Genomic DNA, 10110 nt, shown 5'->3' on the forward strand with positions numbered 1-10110 from the left:
AGCTTAGCATAACGTAATTCAAATTTCATCACAGTGTTTTCATTATCATTGTGTAGGAAGCTGACTACTGCAAAAAAAAAAAGTCCATTGGTGCCCGTTGGGAACCGGCCTTAGGTGCTAGATTTCCCCCGATGGTGGCATAGATGTGGAGAATCAAAAGTGTCGATTTAGGAACCGGCATCTTTGAGGTTTCAGAATTGAAAAAGGAGGTCGCCTCGAACGCATCGAGCCAATGCTCTCAGAAACAACAATTCCATAGGTGAAGAAATCAAGAACATCTACAATCTAGAACAAATCAAGAACATCTACCAGGAAAAAATCAAGAGTTCGGTGGTGGAGGCAGGGCTAGCTGCCAGGGTGGGTGGAGCAACTGTTGCCATTGCCACTGCCGCCACGCCGAGGAAGGGGAGTAGCCACCGTCGCCAGGGGAGCAGCAGGCGCCACGTTGGGGAGGAGGGAGCAGCTTCCGATGCCATCATGCCGGGAAGGAGGGAGCTACCCACCACTAGATGCGCGCGCCAGAGCGGCCGCCGCCGCCGTATCCGCACGCGCTAGCCACCGTCGCCATATCGAGGTGGAGAGATGAAGCGAGAAAGCGAGAGAGAAACAGAGAGCGAGAGCGAGAAAGACAGAGGGGGAGGGAGTGCATAAGGTGGGGGTATGGAGCGACGGAGGTAGTCGGTAGGATTGACTGGCTCAACTTAATCGGCTCAGTACATAGGTGCCGGTTTTTAATTAACCAACCTATAGTATAAGGGCTAGTTTTAATTTAGAACCAACACCTATAGACTATAGTTGCTTAAATGTATTGGTTTTTTATTTAAAACCTATGGAGGTGAGAAAAAGACTGTAGGTGCCGGTTTTAGCATTTTCAGCACCTATAGTGCCGATCTCTATGTGCCTTTTTATAGTAGTGGCTATCGCCAGCCACATCATTATCATATATATCTATCTATAAAATAAAAAAAAAATATCTCTGGCCAAAATGTTCAGAGTTGGAAATAAACTACATGAATGGTAAACCAAATTGTAACTGCTTGCAGGGTATTAGTTTCTGGTAAAACCGGTCCTTGTCGTTTCCGCAAACAAACTTACGGTCGCCCTTGGGGTGCAAAATGTCAAACCCGGCCGGACAAAATGCGCAGCTTCTCTTGTACTGGTCAAGTGGTTCTTCTGCATGTTAAAGATTAAAATAATTAATAATTTTGAACGCACATATCAGAATGAATATTATGCATGGATGAATGGATGAAGCATCAAATAATAGTCGAGACCAGTCTAGTTAAGAAGAAATCAAAGAAATAAATTAAAGCAAGTTTTCTTTTCAAACGAAAAGGTGCAGTGTTACTATCGATATAGATGGAAAAAATACAAGATATATTAAAGCTCTATAAGACTTTAATCAGGAAAAAAGAAAAGAAAAACACAACCACACACTGACAAACTAAAGCAAGTTATATATCTATGCTTACCAATGATGGTGCATGTTTCAACAATGGCAACTGGAGCAGGGAGTGGATCTGGCAGCAGCTGCTCCCAGCTGACAAATCCGCTTATAGTTATCAATGGCTTGTAGTGCAGTTCAGCGAAGAAGCGCTTGATCTTGTTGCTGCTGCGGCTGCGAGCCCAGAAGTTGATGTGGAACCAGTGCTGCCCCTTGAACACCACCCTTGCTTGCATCAGGGGTTTCACTACATCGAACTCACCACCCTACACCGGCCGTGCCAATCACGAATCATGCAACGGCAAGGAATCAGTAATTGGGAAACATAAGGTGAATTCCATATTTGGCCATTAAGGCTGTGTTTAGTTCGTGGGCTAAATTTTTTTTTAAGTATACGGACACACATTTAAAGTATTAAACGTAGACTAATAACAAAACAAATTACAGATTCCGCCTGTAAACTGCGAGACGAATTTATTAAGCCTAATTAATCCGTCATTAGCAAATATTTACTGTAGCACCACATTGTCAAATCATGGCGTAATTATGCTCAAAAGATTCGTCTCGCGATTTACATGCAAACTGTGCAATTGATTTTTTTTCGTCCACATTTACTGCTCCATGCATATGTCCAAACATTTGACGTGACGAAAAAGTTAAAAGTTTGAAGAAAAAAGTTTGAATTTAAACAAGGCCTAACTCTGCTCGAAGTCCGTTTTCAACGTAAACTATATGCAAAACCGGTGATTTTTTGTCAACTTTGGAAACTGGACATGACATCCTAAACCAGGTTTTATGATAGTTTTGCTTGATATTATAGTGATTTTTCAGTAGCATGACCTTTGATTATGTAAGTTTCATGGTTGTGAACCTAATTGAGTGATACATATTTGCATCAACAACATAGGTATATATAATAATTAATAAGAGTATGAGCAAGGAAAGCCATCTTCATTTTAGGCAAAACCACTAACAAATTTGCCCTAAGGTGTTGGTTAGCTAGTTTAATTTTCAAAGTTTACATAGAAAAATAACCGGTTTGTAGTTCAAGGTGAAAAATGAACTTTGAGCAAAAGTCTAAGAATAAACTTTACTCATTTAATTACTACTCAAATTAAATGAATCGCTCAAATGCACATACCGGGTGTCTGGCATTGTAATGGCGGAGAGCATTTTGGACGTGAGGGATCATCCAAGTGTCACGCTCTCTGCATCCAATACAATTAGAGTAGTTTGATTTTGTAAGTTAGTTATATATTCAACTTGCGAGATATACATAATAGCCAGAAAAATATACATAATATACAGATATAATTGTTCTGATCTATCGAAAATAACCATTATTTTCAGTAAATCATGGTCTCCAAAATATAATTTGTACCACATCTCATTTTATATTGCAATAGATTAGTAAAAACCTTATTAATTATGATATTATAAAATTATTTTGAGACAAATCTATAAGTGATTTTCATGTGTCCAATATTCATAAAAATATATTAATCTCTAACTTTTACACTACAATATGTTGAAAACATTCGCCACCAAACCAAGAATAATATGTCCAAAATGGCATGTTTTATTTTTTACGAGAGCATTATTTTGGTGTGAGTCTCATCCTCACTAACAGTAACTACGTGTCGTAGGAGGCGGTGGCGTGCGAGGCGGACGATATGGTCTGAGATAGTACTTTTGAGGATGGAGCGAGTACTATTTATTTCATATTCAACTTATTACTCTTGTATTTTCAGGCGTAGAGAAACTAACTGAATCGTAATGATGGTTAGGAAGAAACCTATACGCGAATCTAACCGCCAAAATAAAATAAAATAACCATAAAAATGCACGAAATTAATCCTACACGCACTGCAATCAGCAGCAAATCTACTGGCTAGAATCACTCTCCTTTTTTTCAAAAAAAAAAATCCTAATCGATCGGGAGGGGAATAGGATTTATACGTACTTCTCTTGGCGGCGAATCTTGGTGGAAGACGGCGGAGGAGTGTTGTTGTATCGCATTCGCCTCCACCTCCGGTCGCGGTCGTGCAGGTGGGTCTCCAGGCGGAGCTGCTCGCCGCGGGGCAGCTGCGGCAGAAGCTCCTCGAACGCCGGCGACGTCCATCCACTCTCAGATCCCATCACCCAATCCTCCATATATCACTCCAATTTGGTCTCCTCTTTCTCTCTCCCTCTCCACGCACTTCGATTTTCGTACGTGGCTTTCCCTTTTTTATATAGAGAGGAGAGCCCAACTGAGCCAGACGGTTCGGACCCGTGTCAAAAACGGAGACGAATAACGACCGGCCTCATGATCCGAATTATCCGATTCGGATACATGCTCCGTATCCGATGGAGCAGTTGCTCATCTGCAGCGGCCGAATAAAAAAGACCTATCGCGGTCCACCAGATACTCCCGTAAACCCAAAAGCTAGATATTACTCACCCTAGTTAGGGTCGGAGCTATAACGAAACAGAGAATGGTGCCACTTGCTTAATTTACTCTACTTTAGATCGAGTTTAAGCTGATACGGTTGCCTAAGTTTGTATTGAGGGGTGCATACATGGTGAAAATAGAAGAGGTATAGCTAAAAAAAATTTCTTGACCGGGTTACTGGGCACCCCCTTAATATATACTAGCTCCGCCCCTGACCCTAGTACCGGACAAATTACTCTCTTCAACCCAATTCAAAGCGGTTTTATCCAATGTGGCATACACGTGGCAACCCAGTCAGCATTTTCCTTTAAAATAATTGGTGGGACCCATGTGACATACCTCCTCTTCACCTCTTCCTAATCTCTCTCAGGCGCAGGTGTGTACGGCGGTGTGCGGGGTGGGGTGGGTAGTGCGCGGCGACGCGAGACGAGGACGGGGAATCGGTAAGTGGGCTCCGCGCAGGGAAGGGAAAGGAGGCGGCCGCCGTAGCAACAGCTAGAGAGCGAGCTCTGCACCGGCGTGTCCGATTTCTTCAGCGCCGGCGTGTCCAAGATCCGCGCCGCCGCCACCACCAGAGCTGGCCGAGTGCTACCCGGCATGTAATACACCGCGTCCTCATCAGACGACCCTTGCGTCAGCGCAAACGCCCCTCACCGCAGCGGTGGGAGCGGACCTTGCGGTACGGGCAGACCACCGTTGAGCAGCCTACCACGTCAGTTTGCATCCCTGCTATTGCGCCAGCTCTAGCATGCGCGTGGCCTGGCGGCGGCAGGGTGGCGCGCCAGCCGGCTCGTGAGGAGGAACGCGACCACAATGGCGAGTAGCGCGAGGACCGCGGCGACGGCAACGGAGGCGACCACGATGGCAGCCTTGGGCATGCCACCGCTTCCTCCACACGACGCCTGCGGGTCCGGCCTGCTACGCGACGACAACACGTCAGCGGCGATCGTGTTCGGCAGCGGCGCGGGGAGAAGCCTTGGGCTGCTGTTGTCCACGAGGGTGGCGGTGGCGGGTGTTGGGGGGTCGGAGGAGAAGTCCGAGGACGGTGACGGTGTCCACTCGATGGGGAAGAGCGGCTCATGAAGCACCTGGCGCACGTCGTCAGCGCCGACGGTAGCCACTACCGAGAGGAAGAGGAGGAGAGTGAGTGAGGGCGACATTGATGATGAGGAGAGAGAGAATGTGTGTGATCTTGGATTGTAGAGAGAGAAATATAGGTGTGTCCCACCAATTTTTTTAAAAGAAATGCTGACAGGATTGCCATGCGTATGCCACATAGGACAAAACCGCTCTAGATTAGGAGAGGGGGGTAATTCGTCCAGTATTGAAAGTTCAGGGTGAGTAATCTCTGGTTTTCGGGTTCAAGGGGGTAATTCGGTCGACCGCGATAGTTCGGGGGGTAATTCGTACTTTTTCCTTTTAAAAAAGAAAGTATTATGCAACCCCTCCTGCTACTGAGGTAGTCCAAAAGGGATTGCATAGTTCTACAAAAGTGGAGACACAAGATATAGGGTGAGGCACTCTTTTCATTGATTAAGCACAAGTGTACAAAGTGAGCAGCCTCCTCTTTATATAGCCATATTGCATATATGGAATGTTTAGGTGTGGGCCCAATTAGTGTATATGGGTTGGGCCTTCATGGACCCAACCCCATAGGTTTCCTAACACTCCCCCTTGGCACTCACCGCGTGATGTCTATGCCTCATCAAAACTTCAGAAAAATCCAGTGGGAAAAATTTAGAGAAAGAGTACATAGCATACGCTTGCAATGTCACACGAATCGCCTCGTTAAAAACCTTGATAAGAAACTGCTGGGAAAACTTATCTAAGAGAAAAGAGTACAATTCACCTAATTCTTCGTTCAATCTTTCTAGATTGATTTTGGGTACTTGATTTTCTATATCAAGAATCTAGAATGAGTCAGCGAAATTCTCCCCCTTAATTTTACATTTTTCTAAGTCTCATTATTTCGATTCCTCGGACACACCTATTCAAAAGAAGATGTCAATAATGAGTTAGTAAAAAAATATGCAAGATTTCCACATAACTTAGTTGGTTGCTTCTATACAATTCATGTATATAGAAAAGCTTGGAGTTCATGTGATTAATGAGCTTTGCTTCGCAAGTTATTCATTTGCATATGCGCGACATATGCTGCTTTAATTTCATATATGATGGGGGTTGAGATAGTTTTCAAACCACTATTGTTGAAGCAGGACAACCATCTCTCAAAACCATGTCGAGGCTCTGAATAGTTCAACCATACTTAGTTCGGTTTAGTTCAATTAGCGAAGTATTCGTGTGCTGCTATGACACTCTTGTGTTTGTGTTTGGGAATTCCGTCCCATTTTGGCGATAATTGACTTCTTCAAAAACCATGCACCTTGAACATTTTCTAAGTGTGGTTGGACTGATGTACTAGACTTCCATCTATCGCATGCCTTTAGCTGTAAGCATAAGCATGATCTGGATTCGTCTGAATATTTCAAATCAAACTCAAATTCAAAACAAACAAGTTTGTTTCTTCAATTCTTTCTACATTACCCTATTCATCCTATGTTAGTTCAAGACTTAGTACTTCTTCATGTACTGTTATGCAAGTGTTCGATTCAAGTTCCTAAAATGTATTAATTGATTATATCTTCAATGCTTATCAACATTCAGGTTGAGTTCTTCTTTTCAACTTCTAGTTCATTAATTCCATTCAACTCCTGGTTGACTGCCAATGAGTTTTGTTGTCTAAAAAGACATTGCCCATAATAGGTCTCATTGCCAACTTCTATTGGTTATATGAGACTCTATGCGAGTATCCATGGATATACAAGGAGATGCATTTTTCATATGCTTCTTCTTTCTGCTTAATGCTTTTTGATGTGGGCATGTACTAGCGTTAGTGTGCACTCCAACTACTGGTTTTCTTCCTTGATGGGAAGATGTGGCACGCCTGTTCTGAGGTTTCGTAGCATTTGCCAGGTGTCAACTTGCCTCCACGATCTACACTCCACTACTGCACTACCACAGCGAGAGCAATGAACGAGTGGAAGGCCACTAGGACCTATAGCAAACCGAGCAGTTGCACCAACGAATGGGATTCAATGTCACGCCCAGAAATTCCCGAATAGAATTCCAAGCAGAATGTGCATCAAAACCCCCGTCCAGGACCGGCCGGGGTACACAAACGACAAAGTTGACATACAGATCCACGTCTTACAAACATTATAAAAGGTCTTACATAAATGCAGCGGAAAATTAAAAGATAAATGGAGCTAAGCCTTGACTTGAACTGCAGCGGGAACAACACTCCACAGGCATCCTCGACGGCTCGGACGAAGCCTACTCCTCGGAGAAGCCACCATCTGACACCTACTCAAACTCTGGGTTTTGGGGAAAAATAGAGCAAGACTGAGTACAACCACCGTACTCAGCAAATCATATCGGAACAAGAGGTATGATGCAGGATATTACCAAAGGATAGCTAGAGAGGTTCTTTTGCATAAAGCGAGCATTTATAAACAGTAGTTGAAAGCAGTAAAACAGATGTAATAATTAATCAATATTAACCATCCACTGTCCAACGCTACACCACGTTGCAACAGGCCCAACCATCCACCTGAACTAATCAATTCCATAAGACTAAGCTAGGGTGAGACTAATCACGGTGAATTTGGTTGACCGCCCATAACCGCGGGCACGGCTATTCGAATAGTTTTACTCTGATCAGAGGTGTACAACTGTACCCACAAGACACAGCCCCACGACACGTTCCCGTGTGCCAACATGCCACCATGACATATCAGATAGAGGCCGTGACAGAACTTTTCGCATAACCCCCTCTAACCAAGCACACCACACCTCAGGTTTCACCCCCACTCCTCGCAAGGCAACGGGCAGTCCCCTCTCGTGCCTAGGTGAATCCGGAAGCCGCATAGGCCGTCGCAGGGCCCATCCAAACTCCATCACTCCCACCCTTGCCTGGATGCGTCAGCTAGAGGAAAGCTACACTACACGCCCAGCCGTTGCCCACGCTGGCTTGTGGCAAGTACGAGGAATTCTTCCAGGGTTTCCCGCGAACCGGTCCTTAAGTGCCATGGGCGCGACCATCAAAACCATGCACCCACATCCCATCATATGGTATATTTTAATTGACTAACACCAGAACAGTAGCTTTAATCCAACACCAACACTAGAACCTGATGTCTAAGCATTAATGTGATTTCCCCCATTGTGTGCTAGTTGAACTAAGCAAGGCTAAGCAATCCCTAGTCCAATCCCTAGTCATGTTATATCCCAAGCTAACAAAGGAGCATGGTACCAAAAATAGCATGGCTGTAACAGTAGGTAAACATCCCATAGTAACATTATAAAACAATGCAGTATTTAAGGGAAAACGGTAGAGCATTTGCAATATAGGATCAATATGTTCAAGTGACAAGTATGACTTGCCTTGCTCTGCTGCTGGAGGAACCTCGGCGACTATTTCAAAGTACACCGGAGCGTCGGGAGAGCCGGAATCTAAGCGACATACAAAGCAAACAATACAAACATGCTATAAGACTACTGAAACAGAGAACAAAACCATTTTTAATGGATTCTATGCATTTTTCTTGATTTACTGAGACTTGAATGGGCTTAAACGGAGCTCGGATGAATTAGATATGAATTTTAGAAGATTCACTGTGTTTTTACTCTAAACAGAAAAATCCTTAATTGATTTATTGCGCAATAATTAAAATCCCGAGAGAGAGAGGGCGGCGCCGACATGCGGGCCCCACATGGCAGTGACTCGAGGGGGCGGTCCATGGTGGACCAGGTCCACGGACCGGGGAAGGAGCGGCGAACCACGTGGTGCACACGTGGCGCCGACGCGGCGCACACGTGGCTGCCACGTGGCAGCCACGCGGGTGGTGGGGTTGGACGACGGTGGAAGTGCGTGGCCTGCGCGCACGGGCGGCTCAAGCCGGCCCGGCGGCCATGGCGCACGGCGGCGTGGCTCGACGCAGCGGCAGCACAAGGCGGTGACCGGCGGCGACCGGCCGGCGGCGGAGGGCGGCGGCATCGCGGCGACGCGGACGGCGACAGCGTCGGCTAAGCGGCTCGGCGGCGACGCGGCAACTAAGCGGCTCGGGAGAGAGGGAGGAAGGGGAGGAGGGGCCTCACCGTCGACGATTGACGACGGCGAGCGACGGAGGGCGATGGCGACAACGGGATGAGCTCCGGAACCACCTAGCGAACACGAAGAAAGGGGTTAGAGAGAGAGAGAGAGGAAGATGGAAGAGGGCGAGGAAGCCGACCGAAGGTGGCAGCCATGGCGGAGCTCACCGGCGTGCGGTGCGAACGGGGTTCCCGCAGTGGAAAGCGGCGGCGGAGAGGCGGACGGCGTGGCCATCGGGCTTGCGAACCCGACGGCGGCGACGGCTCGGCTCGGCGCGGCGGCTAGCGGCTACCGGAGCGGCGGCGGCGGCGGCGGCGGAGAGGAGGGCGACGGCGCTAGGGCGATAGAGGGCACGGGAGAGCTCGGCGAAATGGGGAAAAAGAGAGAGGGGGAGAGCGGGGATGCTTAAATAGGGGAGAAGGGGCTCGGACGTGGCCGGGAGTAGCCCGATTTCGCCGGCCGACGTGGGGTGGTGGAGGAGAGAGGGCGTGGCCGGCGGGATTCAAAATTGAATCCCGGCCGTTTCGGCGTGGGCGCGGGCGGGAGAGAGAGAGGGAGTGGGCGCGGGGTCGCGGGGAAAGCGGGCGCGGGTGGCGACGTGGGCAACGTGGCCCGGGAAGCGCGGGCGCGAGGGGGCGGCGGCGGTTGCGGGATGCGCGGCGGCGGCTGGAGGTTGGGGGAGGACTCGACAGGTGGGCCCCACCTGTCGACAACCCCGGGAGAGAGGAGGGGGCTCGGGCGGCCGGCTAGGCCGTGGCCTTCGGCCGGCCCAGCGGGGAGGGGGAGGAGGAAGAGAATGGGCCGGCGGCCCATTCGAAAAAGAAAAAAGGGGAAAAAGGAAAAGAAAAAGGAGGAAATGAATTTTCTTGAGATTAAATATTGCTTGTGCTTATTTTTAATTGGTTTAAATTATTTCTAGAGCTCTAAAAATTCCACTAAAAATCTTGTTAGGATATTTCGACATGTAGAACTCAAGAAAAATTCCACATGCCAATTCCGATTATTATTTGCATTAATTTATTAGGGTTTCTCTCTTGCTTTTACACCGATATTTTCTCTAGGTGATTTATAAATTCAATT

General features: G+C 47.1%; 1 protein-coding gene across 2 annotated transcripts; it reads right to left on the reverse strand.

Moving 5' to 3' along the window:
• Positions 1 to 792: 792 nt before the first annotated feature.
• LOC107275774 (uncharacterized) lies at positions 793 to 3710 on the reverse strand. Of its 2 annotated transcripts, XM_015790432.3 has the most exons (4): positions 3408 to 3710; positions 2586 to 2652; positions 1473 to 1710; positions 793 to 1173 (listed from the first exon to the last, which is right to left on the reverse strand). In XM_015790432.3, the coding sequence occupies exons 1-4, from the start codon at positions 3596 to 3598 to the stop codon at positions 1007 to 1009; spliced, it is 663 nt and encodes a 220-aa protein (XP_015645918.2). In that variant the 5' UTR covers positions 3599 to 3710; the 3' UTR covers positions 793 to 1006. The 2 variants fall into 2 exon arrangements, with proteins under 2 accessions (XP_015645918.2, XP_066168678.1); XM_066312581.1 differs by lacking the exon at positions 2586 to 2652 and having other exon boundaries at positions 3408 to 3678.
• Positions 3711 to 10110: the final 6400 nt, after the last annotated feature.

The sequence above is a fragment of the Oryza sativa genome, chromosome 7 (assembly GCF_034140825.1).
Source record: "Oryza sativa Japonica Group chromosome 7, ASM3414082v1".
Lineage (NCBI taxonomy): Eukaryota > Viridiplantae > Streptophyta > Magnoliopsida > Poales > Poaceae > Oryza > Oryza sativa.

Excerpts from the sequence above, each read along its gene's own strand:
- LOC107275774 (XM_015790432.3), bottom strand. The coding sequence starts at position 3,598 with ATGGAGGATTGGGTGATGGGATCTGAGAGTGGATGGACGTCGCCGGCG. Across the intron at positions 2,653-3,407 it reads AAGATTCGCCGCCAAGAGAA|AGAGCGTGACACTTGGATGA; the intron begins GTACGTATAAAT and ends TATTGGATGCAG. Across the intron at positions 1,174-1,472 it reads TGAAACATGCACCATCATTG|AAGAACCACTTGACCAGTAC; the intron begins GTAAGCATAGAT and ends TTTAACATGCAG.